Source organism: Oryctolagus cuniculus, chromosome 17 (genome assembly GCF_964237555.1).
Source record: "Oryctolagus cuniculus chromosome 17, mOryCun1.1, whole genome shotgun sequence".
NCBI lineage: Eukaryota > Metazoa > Chordata > Mammalia > Lagomorpha > Leporidae > Oryctolagus > Oryctolagus cuniculus.
This window is the reverse complement of record NC_091448.1, coordinates 65314991-65334628: the sequence shown is the minus strand read 5'-3', so window position 1 is coordinate 65334628 and position 19638 is coordinate 65314991. Positions and strand designations below refer to the sequence as shown.

Here is a 19638-nt window from a genome sequence, read left to right as displayed (position 1 = left end):
AATGAATGGAAGATCTCTCTTTCTGTCTCCTTCTGTCTCTCTGTAACTCTACCTTTCAAATTAAAATCTTAAAAAAAAAAAGACCAGCGCTGTGGTGTAGTGGGTAAAGCTACCGCCTGCAGTGTCGGCATACCATATGGGCTCCGATTCAAATCCTGGCTGCTCCTCTTTTGATCCAGCTCTCTGCTATGGCCTGGGAAAGCAGTAGAAGATGGCTCAAGTCCTTGGGCCCCTGCACCTGTGTGGGAGACATGGAAGAAGCTCCTGACTTCTGGCTTCAGATCAACGCAGCTCTGGCCATTGGGGCCATCTGAGCAGTAAACCAGCAGATGGAAGATTACTTCTGAAAGCTCTCCCACATACATTGCATTTGTAAGGCTGTCCTCCAGAATGGGTCCTCAGGTGCCCAGTGAGATGTGGGTCACTGCTAAAAGCTTTCTCACAATTGCTGTATTTAGTGGGCTTCTCTCCAGTGTGATCTCATTCATATCTGGCAAATTTGATGTCTACTCAGATGCTTTTCCACGTTCATGACGTATGTAAGGTTTCTCTTCAGTATCAATTCCCAGATGTTGGGTAAGAAGTGCGTATTTATGGAAGGCTTTTCCACAGACAGAGCACTCATAGGGTTTCTTCCATATGAATCCTCAGATGGATTGAGTTGGGGGAACAACAGAGGGCTTTCCCACATTCATTACATTTTTTTCTTTCTTCTTCTTCTTTTTTTAAAGATTTATTTATTTACTTGAAAGTCAGAGTTACACTGAAAAAGAAGGAGAGGCAGACAGAGGTCTTCCATCCGCTGATTCACTCCCCAAATGATGGCAATGACTGGAGCTCTGCCAATCTGAAGCCAGGAGCCAGGAGCTTCTTCCAGGTCTCCCATGCAAGTGCAGGGGCCCAAGGACTTGGGCCATCCTCTACTGCTTTCCCAGGCCATAGCACATAGCTGGATCAGACATGGAGCATCCCTATAATGGGATGCCGGTGCCATAGGCAGAGGCTTAGCTTTCTATGTCACAGTGCCAGCCCCTAGTATTAACTCTTGATTCATACAGGGCCTATGTATAGTCACCAAAGACTTATAAAAAAGATAAAGCTGTACCAACCAGTAAGTTGTAAATGATTTTTGTTTGGTAAACAAGATGGTTCCAAAGGTTATGGCAGTAGCCCTGCAGGACCAATTTTCTAATTAGCAATCTTATTTGAGCTTTTATTACTTCACTACACACACACACACACACACACAAATACCCCATCTCTGGTATTTTCTTTCAAGCTGGCCTACTAGTTTGATAATTCTTTCATCAAGACCAAATCTTTATCAACTTAAAAAAATTATACTTTGACATCTTGTCTCCCAAGAAAACAGCAACATTTATTGCCTTGTTTTCTGTTTTCGATAATGGAAACTGCTTTTAAGAAAGTGGCTTATACAAACCAAAAGTAATGTCTACCCAGTATATGTGTGTATAACTGTGTGCTTAAGAGACCTTAGTTACAGCTGTGAACCAAGATGAGCAATGGGAGAAGACACAGAGCCCTTTACAGAGGATGGGAGGAGCAAGCTTTATCTCAGATGCCACCGTCCCTTCCCTACTTGTTGATGGACAACCTCCATACTTGCTCCCAGCCATCAGCTTTTCTCTTCTTCCTTCTGTTGTCCACTCTGCAAAAACTAAACTTGGTCTATGTTAGTTCACTTGCTAAAAATGACAATTGAAATCCTCTAGTTCCTTGCTTCCATATCTGAAGCACCAGCATCCCATATGGGCGCCGGTTTGAATCCCAGCTGCTCCACTTTCAATCCAGCTCTCTGTTATGGCCTGGGAAAGCAGTAGAGGATGGCCCAGGCCTTTGGGCCCCTGCATCCATGTGGGAGACCCAGAAGAAGCTCCTGGCTCCTGGCTTTGGATCACTGCAGCTCTGGCCTGTTGCAGCCAGATATGGAGTGAACCAGCACATGGAAGACCTTTCTCCCTGCTACTCTGGTTTTCCATGCTCTACACAAATATAAACACATAATATGTAGTTCCTGAAAATCACAATCCTTCAGCTCACACCTTCTCCCTCTTGAACATCATGGCAAAGCTATACAAGTTGAGTATCCCTTAGCTGATGTCCTTGGGACCAGGAATGTTTTTGATTTTGAATTCCTTGGGATTTTGGTATATTTACAAATATATAATCAGATATCTCAGGGTTAGGATCCAAGTATAAAAAATTCATTTGTATTTCATGTACACCTTATACACATCACTAAAAGGTAATTTTATACAATATTTTTAGTGTGTCTGTGTTGGACAAGTCACATGAGCTCAGATATGGAGTTTTCCTGTTGGTGCTTAACATTGTTTTGATTTCCAGATTAGAGTTCCAATCTGTATCTGGGACAGTGGCTATTTCAATAGAGTGTTGTGGGGCAGTAGGTTAAGCTGCAGCCTGCAACATTGGCATCCAATATGAGTGCCAGTTCAGTTTCCGGCTACTCCACTTGCCATCAGTTATCTGCCAACGTGCCTGGGAGAGCAGTACAGGGTGACCCAAGTCTCTGGAACCCTGAGCACATGTGGGAGACCTTGAAGAAACTGCTATCTCCATTCTATGGCCTGGCTCCACCATTGCGGTCGTTTGGGAAGTGAAACAGCAGATGGAAGACCCCTCTCTCTTTGCAACTTTGCCCTTCAAATAAATAAATATGTACAAAAAGAATAGGCTTGATCTACCAATGCCTCGGATTCCCATGATGTGAACTTTTCTGACATTGATCATGTGTTTATGGGTGAACTGATGGGAGTGGGAGGGAGGTGAAGTATGTACCTTTGATTTAGAGTAACTTAATCTAAGGGCAGATAAATAGGTTAAAAAACAAGAGGTGGCCAGCGCCATGGCTCAATAGCCTAATCCTCCACTTTGCGGCGCCGGCACACTGGTTCTAGTCCCAGTCGGGGCACCAGATTCTGTCCCGGTTGCCCCTCTTCCAGGCCAGCTCTCTGCTGTGGCCAGGGAGTGCAGTGGAGGATGGCCCAAGTCCTTGGGCCCTGCACCCCATGGGAGACCAGGATAAGTACCTGGCTCCTGCCTTCAGATCAGCGAGGTGCGCCAGCCATAGCGCACCGGCCGCGGCAGCCATTGGAGGGTGAACCAATGGCAAAAGGAAGACCTTTCTCTCTGTCTCTCTCTCTCCTCTCACTGACCACTCTGCCTGTCAAAAACAAACAAACATTAGAGAGCGGGACGTCCAGCTTCCCGGTGCGGTCCTTTGGGGCGCGAGCTACTAACGAGCGAGTTAAAAATGGGTGATGTTGAGAAAGGCAAGAAGATTTTTGTTCAGAAATGTGCCCAGTGCCACACTGTGGAAAAGGGAGGCAAGCACAAGACTGGACCAAATCTCCATAGTCTGTTTGGGCGGAAGACAGGTCAGGCCGTTGGATTCTCCTACATAGATGCCAACAAGAACAAAGGCATCACCTGGGGAGAGGACACTCTGATGGAGTATTTGGAGAATCCCAAGAAATACATCCCTGGAACCAAAATGATCTTCGCTGGCATTAAGAAGAAGAATGAAAGGGCAGACTTGATAGCTTATCTCAAAAAAGCTACGAATGAGTAATAGCTGGCCACTGCCTTATTTATTACAAAACAGCAATGTCCCGTGACTTTTTTTATGTGCACCATAATTTAATTCTCATACACCAGAATTCAGATCATGAATGGCTGACAAAATATTTTTGTCCAACAGTCTAATATTGCCTTGTGTGATTAAATAGGAAATTTTGGTAGTAATTCCAGTTCAGTGAATGCCCTCACTGTTTTCCCGTTCTAAGGATATGATTGGACTTACCTAACAAAATTTGTCAATGCCATCCCAAAACCTGTTGGGAGATGGGATTTAGATTTAAATGCTGGGGAAATTGCCTCACTGTCTCAGAACTGAACGAGATTCCCTTGTTCTTTACCTACCTAAGGCAAGAGCTGAAGACATTTGGAAACGTCTACTTCGTATTTTTGGTCTTAGCTGTGGCAATCTCATTAGAATTTCCTGTATCTAAACTTCTGCCTTTTACTTACTGAAAGGCATTTTAGTGTGGTTTATGCATATCAAATAAAGAATATTTAACACTTCTCACATTTTATAGATGATCTGTAAGGTCAGGTGCTTTGAACGTCAGCATGACCAGGTGAAGTAACAAGTTACACTTGCTGTTGAATTCTTTACTACCTTAGACTAAGTTAAAATTCAGGATTGTCTATAAGCAGCCGTTTGGAAACACATAAAACTGAGGAGCTACTGTGTATTTGTGTTTAGTAATGCTGCTTTTGCCAACTCAATGGAAGGACTAAGGTAGAGGAGATACCATCAGCACAAAACCTCTAAAATATGTGATCACAAGACTTAAGAGAATTAAAAACAATTATAGATCATGAAAAAACAAACAAACAAACAAAAAAACCAAGAGGTTATATAGTGAAAAATGTAAATGATTCAGTGAAAACATCCAATTATTTTAGGGCATTAACTGGAACAATACAGTAACCCATAGATGCCACATTGCATGTATTATCAACTACAGGGGAATACTCTTCCCACTGACCAGTAAAACTTATGGTGAGGGAGAGCTCAGGTGGCTCTGGGCCCCCATATTGCCCATTTTAGGCCAAGAATAAGTATAAGAAGGGAAGAGAGAACATGGGAACATATAGCTTCTAACTTGAATCCTGTTCTAGTATTTTATTTTTTAAAGATTTATTTATTTATTTGCAATCAGAGTTACACAGAGAGAGGAGAGGCAGAGGGAGACAGAGAGAGGGAGAGGAGAGGGGGAAAAAGGGAGACAGAGAGAGAGAGATCTTCCATCTGATTCACTCCCCAATTGGCTGCATGGCTAGAGCTATGCCGATCTGAAGCCAGGAGCCAGGAGCCTCCTCCGGGTCTCCCACGCGGGTGCAGGGCCCCAAGGACTTGGGCAATCTTCTACAGCTTTCCCAGGCCATAGCAGAGAGCTGGATCAGAAGTGGAGCAGCCAGGTTTGGAACTGGCGCCCATATGGGATGCCACTGCACCACAGTGCCAGCCCCCTGTTTTAGAATTTCAAAAAGTGAGGATTTATCTAAGAAATAAAAACTATGAGTATCTTTTAAAAGATGATTGAACACTTACCAACAGATTTGAATGTTTGATTATTCTTAATTATTTTATAACTGTGTGCTGTTAAATTGCTTTCCCCCAAACCATATATATTTCAAACTTCAGTGTTTTAAAACCTATTTTGCCTGGTTTTACTGCCTTACTTTTACTGTTGCCCCATTGCCCCTGCAAAGGGAATAGTGCCTGTGCTTGGCCTGAGATTCAGTACTACATGATAGAAACCACCCTCCTCTCCTCCTCAACTTACAGGTATGTAGGCTCCCAAGGGCATCTCCATCTCATCTTCCAGATGAACAATTAGCAATGTGATTGGCTTCCTGGATACGGAGATAATTTATGTTGGTCCTTCTTTACATCATGAAAGATTCTATATTAGGTGAACTTAAAAGCAATTTACACAAGTTCCTGACTACACACACACACACACACACACACTATCTTTATTGACAATGGGACAGTAAGAACAAATTGTTTATAGGTAACCAAAAACATTTGAAATGCACAACATTAAAACTTTCAACATTTATGCTGGAGTACAAACATGCAGTCAAGTTGAACATCAGGCGTAACGAGGACAAATACTGAAACACAAAGAGCCGTATTTCCCAGTAAAATTACCAGTGGAGTTGAGTCCCTTCACGTTATATTGCAAACTTGTTTCTGGAGCCAGCAAATAGCTCCTGTTTAAGTCAGACCCACAAGGAAAAAAGCATGCTCCAGGAGATCTCAAGGAGGCTGTGCAGGGAACAGCACCAGAAAAGAAGCAAGAGCAGGAAGAAGTAAAGCTTCAACTCTGTGACAGGCCAGGGAGCAGGGCGGTCATAGTCCTCAACAGGTAAAAAAAAAAAAAAGGCGTGGAGAACAGAATGATTCTCAACTTCCATGGGCTGATTCTTAGCCACATCATTTGACACACACACACACACACACACACACACACACAAACACACAGGTTTCAAAAACCTTTTGGGAAATCTGAACTATGAAAATTATTATGCATGGGTTTTGAAAAAACTTTTGCAGCAAAATACATGTGCTTTTAATTCCACTGACTTTCTGAGACACTATTTTATACAATTGTAGACATATGTACACACACACACACACTCTGATGCTTAACTGCTTCATTTAGGAATAAATGTAGACAGTGAAGGGGGAATTGGGAGTACTTGCTTACATAAGTGGAAGGGGGGCTCCTTATGCTTTTGTGCCAGATCCTTTAGATGCACTGTCCTATTTAATCCTCATGACAACCTTATGAGAAAGGGATGATTTATTTCCATTTTACGAATAAAGAAACTGAGACTCAGGATAAGTTGCCTCCTAAGGTCACACAATTGCTAACTGGGGTTGGTAGATTTTAAGCTCAACTTTCAAACACCCATGTTGGGCATGCATATTTTTGTTAGTTTAAATGTGGCCCCCAAATGAATTTCTTTTCACTGAACCAGATGGTATATTTAAAACATTTTCACAGCTTCAATTCTCTCCACAACACATGGTAACATCCTAAGGTAGGAACATTTTGATGCATTTCCCATTTCTTTTATTTTTCTTTCACACAAACTCACACAGTTCTGTAATCTTAACAATAAACTAGAGGGACAGGGATACTGTTATGGAGTAGTAACAACTCAGTGTTCATCTGCATTGCTCTGCTTACCAGTCTGGTACATGGAGGTAACTTCAATGGCTTTAGTCCCTAGTGAAGGATTACTTCACCATCACTACAACTTCTCCAATTTCTCTGACTGTTTTATCTGTCTCTACCTTACTTCCTGACAGATGCTGTAGCATAGGAGCAGCATTTTCTGTAGATCCAGATAGTAAATATTTTAGGGACATACAATCTGCTATTGACTGAATGTCCAAAATCCATACCCTGAAACCCAGTCAATACCTATGTGGTCTTTGTAGGTGAGGCCCTTGTGAATGAGATTAGTGTCCTTATAAGATGGGCCCCATTCTACCTAGTGAGGACACAGTGCAAGGGTGCCTCCCTACCAGGAAGTAGGCCTTCATCAGACCCCAAATCTGCAAATGCCTTGATCTTGGGACCTCTTAACTTCCAGAACTATGAGAACTATATCTCGGCTGCTTATAAGCTACCCAGTTTTATTTTGTTAAAGTAGTCAGAAGATATGATTTCTGTTGCAGCTACTCGATTTTGCCACTGCAAGGAAAGGCAACCAAAGACAACATGTAAAGGAATGTGTGGCTGAGTTTCAATAAAATTTTATTTAGAGAAATTGACTGTAGGCCCAGGTTGATCTATGGGACTGGGCTACAGCTATCTGCTCAGAACTATTAATACTGAATATTAAGGAGGTGAAAGAGTTCCTTTTCCTATATTGTGATGAGTCAGCCATTATCCTACCCAAACCCTTCAGACCCAAGTCTTCCCTCCCAACTCAATCTCCTTCAATGTTTTTTGTTCATTCTACAATCTCTTTGTCAAGAGCCCTTTTGTTCTCATTGCCATCATTGCTAGATTTATATTCCATGCATCCCTAATGATAGTGCTCTTCACTATCCCTACTTCTTTAAACTATCTCCCTACTTTTCTTCCATCATAAAATTAAGTTCCACTGAGAGGGAACTAAGTAACTGGGATAATGTGGAAGGGACAAGAGTAGAGGCTGATTGATAATTGATCATGAAGGATAGGAGTTAGGAGAGAAGAAAGTAGAAATCTGTATTTTTCTATCATTTTACATAATTTTCTTTATACAGAACATATATATAATAAAAATGGCATTTACATAGTGTTTTACTAGTTATTTGAACTTTTGCTTTTGTGTTTCCAATCCTACCACTGGTCTTGGTCACCCTTGTAACTTATGCTAACATATCACTGTGATTTCATGCCTTGTCCATCTTTAGAACTCTGAGATAAAGACCAACCAACACATGGAGAACAACAATAACAACAACAGGGTAAACATTAAGGACAGAAAAACTGCTTTTCAGCTGCTTATCTCAGTGAGTTGCTCAGGACTGTCCTGTGACTATTTTCCATACCTGACAGGAATGCAGGAGCTGCTGTCTCACAGTTGCTTCAGTTCTTCTTGACTGGAACCTTAAATATAATAACACATTGATCCAATCCACCAGCTTTCCAAACCCTCAATAGCCATGGGGTCTTTTCTCAAAGTGACACAGCACAATGTACACAATGCTAAATAACGCGGAGAAACAATGTTTCCTGGATATTTGTGGACATTAGAAAACCAAGGATTATTCAATGCCAAGGATAAACAAAGAGGGGCTTGATCAACACTTAAGATTCTGACCAACTCTGTCTTTCAGGCTAACTCCAGGAAAAAGTGGAAAATGAAGGTACATTTCTATAGACAGGGATAACAGTGCATCAATCTATAATCAATATAACTCATATGACCATAGCTCAGAACCTGCTGTAAATACTTTGTTTATATTCATAAAAGTAGATAGCAACTTTTGGGAGATAGGAAGGAAATCCAAAAAACTTTCAACTCTTAGCTTATTTAGCTTTTTTGGATAATAGAAATTACATTTTCTGGAGAAATGATACCACCTGCATATCTGGATCTCTATTTTGGATTCAAAGAATAATAACTTGGTGAACTCTTCATGATAAGGATCTACTATAAGCTATCAACCTAACCTATCAAGTAAGAATTTCCTTTCCAAAGTGAGAAACTACAACAGGGCTCCAATATGACCAGGAGAAGGGAAAACAATTTCATAATTTATAATGCTACCTTCTCTGGGATTGCATGAATTTCCTTGGATGGGTATTTGAGAGGTTGAAGATTAAAATTTTGAGATTTCTGGTCAGAAGTTTTAATAAGCAAATCAATGGACATAAGGACCATCCTGTCTGTGGCTCAAAACTATGTATTATGTGAGTGAAATTAGATGTTTATATAAAATTAGTCCTCAAGTGCATACAATGGTTTACATCTAAACACTCAGGTACTTAACACAGTTATAAACCCAACTTACATTATTTCACATTCAGGGATGTTCCAGGGTTGTTCTTCAGTGTGAATTCTTTGAGGTCTGCTGAGGGATGAACTATACTTAAAGCTTTTCCCACATTCATTACCTCTAAAGGGCTTCTCTCCAGTATGAGTTCTCCGGTGTTGAATAGGAGCTGATGAATGAATGAAGGCTCTTCCGCACTCTCTACATTCACAGGGTTTCTTTCCAATACGAATTCTTTGATGTTCACCAAAATTTGAGCTCCTACTAAAGGTTTTCCCACATTCACTACACTCATAGGGTTTCTCTCCAGTATGAGTTCTCTGATGCTGAACAAGATGTGTGCTTTGACTAAAAGTTTTTCCACATTTGCTACATTCATATGGCTTTTCCCTGGTATGAACCCTCTGGTGCTTAGTAAGTGATGAACAGTGGCTAAAGGCTTTCCCACATTCTTGACATTTATAGGGTTTCTCTCCAGTATGAGTTCTTTGATGTTTAATGAGTGCTGATAAATGAAGGAACACTTTATCACATTCATTACACTCATAGGGCTTAACTCCAGTATGAATCAACTGATGTTGCACAAGATGTGTACTTCGGTTAAAACCCTTCCCACATTCACTGCATTCATAAGGTCTTTCTCCAATGTGAATTCTCTGATGAACTGGAAGGGACAAGCTTTCTGTGAAGGTTTTCTTGCATTCGTTACACTCAAAGAGAATTCTAGTATGAGTTCTCTGATGCTTTGTTAAATTAGCTCTGTGGCTAAAAGACTTCCCACATTCACTGCAGGTATAAGGTTTCTCTCCAGTGTGGACTCTCTGGTGTCGAATAAGTACTGAATGGTAAGTGAAGAGTTCACCACAATCACTGCACTTATGAGGCTTTTTCTCTTTAAAAGTTCTCTGCTTTTTCATTAAGTTTGACTTCTGTTTCAATCTTTTATCAAGTGTATGAAAGGAACAGAACCCTTTGGGAACTCTGTCTTGAGTGGTGAGAACAGACTTCTGACTGTAGTTCTCCCAGTAAACGTCATGTTCATGATCTCTTTCTTCGGGTAATGAATTCATGTGGGTGAACATTTCTCTCAAGTGTCTCTCCTGACTTCCTTGCTGATTCTCTAACCAACTGTCACATTCAAGAGCTGTTTCCAAGCCATTATTCTTTGTCAGCTCTCTATTATTGCAACCTGGCAGGAAACTTCTTTGGAAAAATCTTGCACTGAAGTTGAATCCTTGCTCTTGGGTCTTGTCTCCGCATCTGAAAAACATTGGAAATACAAATTCCCCTCATTTTCTGTGCTCAACAGAAAGGCAATTCTGAAATAGGTAAAAGTTAATGAAAGTGAAAGGCATGCCTTCACGGAGTAAGTGGATCTGACTCATTACATGATTTGTAAAGAGAAGCAAATGGAGGGAAACAAATACTCAGTATATGCAGAGAAAATGAGTATACTCCATCCAGAAGAGTCCCAAGAGGGAAAAGACATCCAGAAATATAGGAAAATATGGGTTATATATGAAGCAATATATCCATTTATGAGCAGACAATGAGTGCATCAGGTCAGATGGGAGAAATAACTTTTTATACAACACACATTGCTACAACAAATATCCAGGCAATTATCTCAGTATATAGTTATGACTTCTAAGTTCTCAGTCTTCCAATCTTGCCACATCCAAATATAAAACCCACTGCCAGTTTAATTTTCCTAACAATGCTTTTCTACTATGCCCCTCATTATTTGAGCCATCACCTGCTGCCACCCCTCTAGCAGGAAGCTGGGATTAGGAGCACAGCTAGGATCTGAATCCAGGCTCTCTGATATAGGATGCAGGTGTCTTCACCACTAGGCCAAATGGCTGTCCTTGTATCTAATCTTTAATCAATTACCTCCTGCTTAGTTAGAGAGTCTTAGAGCAGAAAAGTCATAATTTTCTTTTTTTTTCATTTTTTTGACAGGCAGAGTGGACAGTGAGAGAGAGAGACAGAGAGAAAGGTCTTCCTTTGCCGTTGGTTCACCCTCCAATGGCCGCCTCGGCCGGCGTGCTGCAGTGGGCGCACCGCGCTGATCCGATGGTAGGAGCCAGGTACTTATCCTAGTCTCCCATGGGGTGCAGGGCCCAAGCACCTGGGCCATCCTCCACTGCACTCCCTGGCCACAGCAGAGAGCTGGCCTGGAAGAGGGGCAACCAGGACAGAATCTGGCGCCCTGACCGGGACTAGAACCCGATGTGCCGGCGCCGTAAGGCAGAGGATTAGCCTAGTGAGCCTCAGCGCAAGCCCAAAAGTCATAATTTTATCTGACAAGGACTGTAAATATAAAACACGTCTCCCTTTTCCAACTATCTATTTAAGTAAGTGGATTTTCTTCATACATTTAAACTAGAACAGCATATCACAGGTGCTGGCGCTGTGACACAATGGATTAGGATGCGGCCTGTGATGCCAGCTTATCATATCTGAGTGGTGGTTAGGATCCCAGTTGCTCAGCTTCCAATCCAGCTCCCAGCTAATGTGCTTGGGAAAGCAGTGGAGGGTAGCTCCAGTACTTGGGCCCCTGACACCCAAGTGGGAAACCTAGATAGAACTCCCGACTTCTGGTTTCAGCCTGGACTAGCTACAGCCATTGTGACCATCTGTGCAGTTAAAGCAACAGATGGAAGATCTCCCTCCCCTTCTCCTCCTTCAAATGAATCTTTAAAAAACAAACATAAAAAACCCAACATATCACAAAAAAACTGCATTCAGAAGCAACTATCAGAATAATTATCTTTGATGAAGCCATATTTTGGAGAGATTTGCAGAAATGTGAAAAAAAAAAAGAACTCCCGTATAGGTATTGATTTGAGTCCCGGCTGCTCCACTTCTGATCCAGCTCCCTGCTAATGAGCCTGTGAAAGCAGCAGAGGATGGCCCAAGTCATTGGGCCTCTGTTCTCACATGGGAGACCTGGAAGAAGCTCCAGGCTCCTGGCTTTGGACAGGCCCAGCCCCGGTCATTATGGACATTTGGGAAGTAAACTAGCAGATGTAAGACCTCTCTCTTTCTCTGTAAATCTGCCCTCCAATAAAATAAATCTTTAAAAAAAATCAAGAAAACTACAAAAACCCACCACTCTTTTAGGTAAGATATTTTTGTTCATGAAGTCTTCTTTATAAAAATTGTAATGCAGTAGAGGGTAATGGGTTTATAATTATTTTAAAATTAATAGCTCATTTTTGCTCAGTCTTAATTTTTTAATAATTCCTCCTTTTTGATTTATTTATTTACTTGAGAGGCATAACTACAGACAGCGAGAGGGAGAGACAGAGAGAGCAAGTTATCTTCCATTCACTGGTTCACTCCCCAAATGGCTGCAATGGCTGAAGCTGGGCCATGCTGAAATCAGGAGCCAGAAGTTACAACCTGGTCACCCACGTGGGTGCAGGGGCCCAAGCACTTGGGCCATCCTCCACTGCCATCCCAGGCCATAGCAGAGACCTGGATCAGAAGTAGAGCAGCCTAAGCCGGCGCCATGGCTCAATAGGCTAATCCTCCACCTTGCGGCGCCGGCACACCGGGTTCTAGTCCCAGTCGGGGCGCCGGATTCTGTCCCGGTTGCCCCTCTTCCAGGCCAGCTCTCTGCTATGGCCAGGGAGTGCAGTGGAGGATGGCCCAGGTGCTTGGGCCCTGCACCCCATGGGAGACCAGGAAAAGCACCTGGATCCTGGCTCCTGCCATCGGATCAGCACGGTGCGCCGGCTGCAGAGGCGGCCATTGGAGGGTGAACCAACGGCAAAGGAAGACCTTTCTCTCTCTGTCTCTCTCTCTCACTGTCCACTCTGCCTATCAAAAAAATAAAAAAAAAGAAGACACACACACACACACACACACACACAAAAAGAAGTAGAGCAGCCAGGACTAGAACCAGTGGCCATATGAGATGCAGTCGCCGCACGTGGATGCTTAACCTACTGTGCCACAAAGCTGGCCCCTCAGTTATAATTTCTAATGTGGTAAATTTTGGTAGATATCACCTGTATGGACAAAAGCTCTTTACAGTCTTCAATAATTTTTAGTTACACTAGGTCTTTGGATGCGAAAACATTCAAGAACTGCTAAGACACAGCCTGGAGAAGGAGGGAAAAAAGGTGAGATAAAAATGTCGAAGTGAGTAAAAGCAGAGTTTTACAAGATTTTGTCAGCCTCAAGGATTCTGGTCATTAAGCCAAAGGGTGTGAGAATCCCTGAAGTGTTTGGAGCAAAGGGATAACTTGATTTGACTTGATTTTGAAAACATCACTCTCAGTACGATGTAGAGAATGGAGTACATGGGGCAAAGGCAGAATTGGGAGATTTATCATAACCGTTCAGGCAAACAACAGGCATGTGGGTGTCAACAGCGTATGAGTATTCGCTAATTACAGTAAAATGTAATTAAGTAAATGTGTTCATGCATAAAGGAGAGGAGGAAATGTAAAAACTGTCCACAGAGTTCTGGCATGTACAATTTGATAAGGCAGGGAGTATCTAGGAAAGAAGCTGCCTCCTCTCTCTGGCCCTTAACATGGGAAGATGTAAGTCAGCCTAAACCTGTTTGTAGCCAGTGCTCGAGGAAAAGTGTGCTTGAGAGCAAAACCCACGGAGAAAAAGAAAGCTTTGGGAAATGAAGCTTTGGGAAATGAAGAGAACAGGTTTTAATGTTATTTCTTGGGCCCTGCATCTGGCCAGACCTCAATTTTTCAATAACATTTTAGTCAATAAATACCTCTCTTTGCTTAAGCCAGTTTTTTTTTTTTCTCATCAGCTCCAACCGACTAAGAAAGTCTTCAAGACTAATGTAAGGTAGCTGAGAAGCCAATGGAAGACAGCAAGTATATAAAGGACCTGCAAAGTCACTTGTATACACACTGCCAATGTCTAATAATTACTGTGTATGCCCTGGATCATAGTGGCCAAGAGAAAGGCGGAGGAATCTTTGGGTTGTGGCACTCCACACACAACATGGACAGCTCCCTTTCTCCTCCCCAGCTCCTTCAAATAAAACTTTTCAAAACATATAAACTTGAAAGATAAACACAATGATCATCCATATGGTATGACTACCACCTAAATTCAGAAATTAAAAAAATATATATTTATTTAAAAGGCAAAGCAACAGGGAGAATGGGAGAGAGGACAAGGGAGTGGAGGGGAGAGAGAGTGAGAGCGAGAGAGATCGATCCTCCATTCACTGGTTAACTCCTGAAATGTCTACAACAGCCAGTGCTGAGCCAGGAATTCTATCCAGGTCTCCCATGTCGGTGGCAGCGGCCCAAGCACCATCAGCAGGAAGCTGGACCGGAAGTGGAGCAGCCAGGACTCAAACTAGCACTCGGATACGTGATGCTCATGTCAGAAATGGAAGCTTAACCCACTGTGTCATAATGTTAGCCCCAACAATTCTTAATATTAGCTATTCTGGCCCTTTGGGGGGAAGGGCAACAACTTAAAAGTTGCAGACACACTACCTCAGCATACTTTATCTTGGAGGGCTGAATTCTAATTGTGACCACTGGATTCTCATAGGCCTTCCTTTAAACTATCTGGACACTTGTTTTTAGAATCACATCAGCATTTAAGGTGCTTTCCTAAATTCCTTCAAAGGCATATGTGTGTTGTTTCCCCATACAGAAACAAGTTATAAGTGACACGTACCACATTATCTGCAAAATAGTTTCCCACATGACCAAACGGAAATTAGCACAGCAGGTAGAAAGAGGAAAATACTGCTTATTTGTCTGCCAAAGAACAATGAATACAGATGGAAAAGAAAGGTACCATGGGTAAGTAGGAGACATTTTCTACTGAGCCCTTTGTAATGTCCTAGAACTCAGCTCTCTCTAGAGTGGCTCTAGTCTCACAAAGGAATGCACCTGTACTTTGAGAAGTAAGGTGGGATTTCCGCAATCATTAGCGCTCACACTCACCTGGGACCTGGCTGTGAGGTGCAGAGCTGCCACTTCGCCTTCGTCTGCACTCTTTTCTTGGGAAAGGGGAGACTCCTGGAATGACAGAGCTAAGGGCAAGAAAGAAGTAATGACGGGGCCTCAGCCGCTCTTGTCCTCAGAACTGCAAGTCTAAAAATCCTGCTTCCACACAAACTGTGCTCCCTACAAACACTGAGACTGAGGGGAGCCCAAGTCAACCCACTGCCTCTCAAGACCATGGAAAGTGTCTGTGATTATTGCTACTTGGGGTTTATATCTGAACACATTCTAGAAGGTGGCACTCTCAGAACCAGAAATTAGAATACATCAGTTCCTTTTGTTGGAGAAGTAGGCTCCATGGCCCTCCAAAATTATCCCACATGCTTATTTAAAATGTAGACTGCTGGAGCTGGCACTGTGGCAGAGTAAGTAAATCCACCACCTGCAGTGCCGGCATCCCAGTTGGACACCAGTTTGAGTCCTGGGTGCTCCACTTCCAATCCAGCTCTCTGCTATGGCCTGGGAAAGCAGCAGAGATGGCCTAAGTCCTTGGGCCCCTGAACCCACATGGACACCTGGAGGAAGCTCCTGACTACTGGCTTCCAATAGGCACAGCTCCAGCCGTTGCAGCCACTTTGGGGGAGGGGGGTGAACCAATGGATGGAAGACCTCTCTCTCTCTCTCTGCCTTTACCTTCCTGTAACTCTGCCTTTCAAAGAAATAAATCTTAAAAAAATAAATAAAATGTAGGCTGCCAAACCCCACCTCAAATTAACTTTCACTGGTTGAGCCCAGGGTTCAATCTATAAGTTTCTCAAGTATGAGAGAAGGAAGAGAAATCCCACATAGAAATCACAAACCAAAATTCAAGTGACCATTGGTCTAGCAGAATTGGAAGTCGCTGACCAACTTCCACATCTGTTTTCTTGTATGTCCAATGACAAAATTTGCTTTTCTTGTATGTCCAATGACAAAATTCTCTGTACTGAAATCATAGGGTAATTGTACGGATAAAGTGGGTAGCAGGTGTGGGGCCATGTTTTTTGCCAAGCGCGAACCTGAATTCTCAGACCACCCGATGGAGACCTCTGGGACAATAACTTGGGATGAAAAATGTGAAAAAAATAATTGAGGACACTATGCTCACGCCTCTGAGCCTAGCATTTTGCTGTTTTTGGTGGTTCTGAAGGGTCTACCAGCACCCTGCAGGGCTGTGGCTCCATCCCAAGCCCTGCATACTCCAAAGAGCCATGCATCCCCAAGACGATGGCGACAGCCAAGCAGGGATCTCCCTGAGGCGACCGTTTTCCCTTCCAGAGTAGAATCCCGCCCTTCCACACGCTCACCTCGGCAGCAATCCTACCTCCTCCTCGGGCATTTCTGCCAACTCTGTCTCCATGACCACCGCCTCCTCCATGCCCCGAAGATGCTGCGCTTCTCCCCAGCTCAGCACTGGGCGGGCAGAGCAGTCAGAAGCCCTCGGGGGTCTCGCGGTCGTCCTTGCTGCCTTCCCGCGGGGGGATCTGCGGAAAGGTCACGGTCAGGTCTGGACGGCGTCTGGCTCACGGTGGAGCTTGCCTCGCTCCCACCCAGCGGGAGCCTGGAAACCCGGGGGCGGCACCCTGAGGCTGGGTCCCTACCCTCGCAGCCGTCCTGGGGCTGGGGGTGGGGGCCTGAGATGATTCGGAGGCCGTCCCCCGGGGCACATGGACAAGTCCGGCTCTGCTCCGGGCGCTGGCCCCAGACCCGCGCTTGCCCTGCCCGTCGCGCACCGGTGTCCCAGAGGGGAGGGCTTCCAGCTGCTCTTCAGTCCCTCCAGCCCCCGTTCACAAACACAGACTCCAGCTCGGACTCCTCAAGGAATGATCCCCACGCCCACCTCCCATCCCGGGCCTGACAAAGGCTACGAACTTCTTGGGCCAGCTCTGAGTCGCGCATGCGTAAGAGACAGCGGCGCGAGGCTGGCGGGCCTTTTCCCGCTCGGAACTACAGTTCCCAGCAGCCCCCGCGCCCCGCCAGCCTGTTTCTCCGCAGGTGGGAGCGCGCGTGGCGCGGTTGGGAGACTCCGAGGTGCCAGCAGGATCCTTCCCTCTCGCGAGAGTTTTGGCGGCGTGTCTTGTGTGTGATAACTGAGTCGGGGAGGGAGCGAACACGCAGATACGTGGGCTCGTGCTTGGGCTTTGTCTACGCGTGTGCTCATAGCGCGGCACTTAGAACTGCTGAGTTCAAACCAGGTTAATGTGCTGTTAGGCATGTTGGAGTATTTGGCTTTTATCCGTGCCTTTGCCCTCCTCAAGCTCATCCTTTGCCTTCAAACAACGTGAACGATTGTATGTTCCTGGGAACAGGGTCTTGGTTGCAGACTCTGTCCGATGTTCTTGCATCCGTAGGCTGCCTGTAATACTTAAAATTCACCTGTGTGAGATGAGCTGGAAAAATTGAACCATTAAAAAATAAATGTTCAAGCAATAGCCTCTTTGGAGGCATACCAATTAGCTTCGATCGATCAGAAACGTTTGTTCTTGCTAGGGATGTACTCTGATTCAACCCCCTCAAACTCAGCACGTCTACACTGTCGTCCCTTCTCGGGGAATGATACTGCTGCCCACACCAGCTGCACAACCCAGAACTGGAATATTCTCGTCTTCTCCCTCACTGGCTATTTTTTTTTAAACACTGAGTCCTATTTATTATATGACTTAAATAACCCTCCAATTTGTCCACCTCTGTTTCCACTAGCGTTCCCTTGGTTGGGGGCCCCACCATTTCTTTAGGAATACAAACATAAGCTTCCTAAATGGATTCCTTAAGTCAAGTGTTCTCTCCCACCAATCTGTTCTCCATTCCTTTTGGGTAGTGACCATTCTAAAGTCAGAATGTGATGGCGCTTTACTGCTTAAAACCCTTCAATGACTTTCAAAAATTTCGAAGAAAGGTGGTTTCCAGATGCCACAGAGGGGACTGTGACTTGCGTTTCACAAGTCTCCTGGGAAGTCAGGTCCTTGCGTGGTCCCTTCCCCTTCAGTGTGGTTGGCATGCGATGCGCTTCCAACCAGTGGAATACAACAAAAGCTGACTGACACAGAGTCCAATGCTTGTCTTGCTAGGAGACTCTTCTCTTCCTGGCTTTGATGAAGTTGTGTGGTGATGTTGTAGAGGTCCACATGACAAGCAACTGGGGATGGCCTCCAGCTAAGGTGAGTAAGAACCCCAAACCCTCGGTTCCAGAGACTGCAAGGACCTGAACCCTTTCTCCAGCCCACGTGGTTGAAGTAGAACATTTTTTTCTTTTCCCATGAGAACCCAGTCCTGCCTTGATACAGCAGGCTGCAGAGGACCCAGGTGGGCCATGCCCAGACCCTCACCCACAGAAACTCTGAGATACTAAGTGTGTGCTCTTATTGTTATGTGTGGTATTATTATGCAGAAAAACAGAAATAACACAGCATTCGAACACAAACAGCTGTCCTCTTTCCCAAAAAACCGGTAGCTACAATGGAAGATTCCTAGATGCCACAGGGGTTTTGTGGGGAGGTGCTACAGGCAGTGGGGGTGCATTTTAGGGTTTTATTGTGCTGCTTCCTGTCTACTTCTCACATTACTTTGGGTAAATCTTTGCCCACTTTTCACTATTGCAACGGATAGTTAGGTGCTGGGCTGGGAGAGGGGTGGATATCAACAGATATAAGCAGACTCACCTCAAAGGGTTTTATTTACATTCCTCTGACCACACTCTCACAAATACACTGTGAGACAGGTGATTACTGTACAAAGAGATGGAAATAGAGAGGTTTTCTGAGGGACAGGGTCCCCTGGTTGAAAGAAAATGGTAGACAGAGCCTGGTCTCACCCAATTGGAAAACCACAGACTCTCTGATTTAGGATACACATACACAGCTTCCTGGCAATACTGACCCTGGGAAGCAGCAGGGCTCAAGTAATTGGGTTCCTGCCTCCCACATGGGAGACCTGGATTGTGTTCCCTGCTGCTGGCTTCCCTCTGACCTCCATCCCTTGGGTGTTACAAGCATTTGAAGAGTGAGCCAGCAGTTAAAATCTCTCTCTTAAATCAATAAATGAGTCTTTTTTAAAAATAAAGAAAAGTTACAGGGCAGGTAGTGTGGCGTAGTGAGTAAAGCGCTGCCTGCAGTGCCGACATCCCATATGGGTGCCGGTTCAAGTCCCAGCTGCTCCACATTTGATCCAGCTCTCTGCTGGGAAAAGCAGTAGAAGATGGCCCAAGTCTTTGGGCTCCTGCATCCACGTGGGAGACCCAGAAGAAGCTCCTGGCTCCTGACTTAGGATCAGCACAGCTCTGGCCATTGCAGCCAATTGGAGAGTGAACCAGTGGATGGAAGACCTCTCTCTCTCTCTCTCTGCCTCTCTTTCTCTCTCTGTGTAACTTTCAAATAAATAAATCAATATTTTTAAAAAATAAGTTAAGGATTTACATTGATAATGTGCATAAAGCCAAATATGAAAAGTATGAAAAGATATCACACACGATAGTGAAATCCAACTATAAAAAAATATTCAGAGACATAACACAGATCATGTACAAAACAGAAA

General features: G+C 44.1%; 2 protein-coding genes across 2 annotated transcripts in view; one reads left to right on the top strand and one right to left on the bottom strand.

Annotated features, from left to right (window-relative positions):
- LOC138845934 (zinc finger protein 286A-like) overlaps positions 1 to 17007 on the bottom strand; it is a 168343-nt gene extending 151336 nt beyond the window's left edge. The window contains exons 1-4 of the mRNA XM_070059984.1: positions 16949 to 17007; positions 16433 to 16592; positions 15070 to 15158; positions 9137 to 10378 (exon numbers count right to left, since the gene is read on the bottom strand). Coding sequence (XP_069916085.1) covers positions 9137 to 10378; positions 15070 to 15158; positions 16433 to 16592; positions 16949 to 17007 — 1550 coding nt within the window. The remainder of the gene's footprint in view (positions 1 to 9136; positions 10379 to 15069; positions 15159 to 16432; positions 16593 to 16948) is intronic.
- Positions 3210 to 4205, top strand: LOC100357329 (cytochrome c). Its single transcript, XM_008263447.4, has one exon. It carries the CDS (start codon positions 3296 to 3298, stop codon positions 3611 to 3613), a length of 318 nt encoding a protein of 105 aa, XP_008261669.2. The 5' UTR covers positions 3210 to 3295; the 3' UTR covers positions 3614 to 4205.
- Positions 17008 to 19638: the final 2631 nt, after the last annotated feature.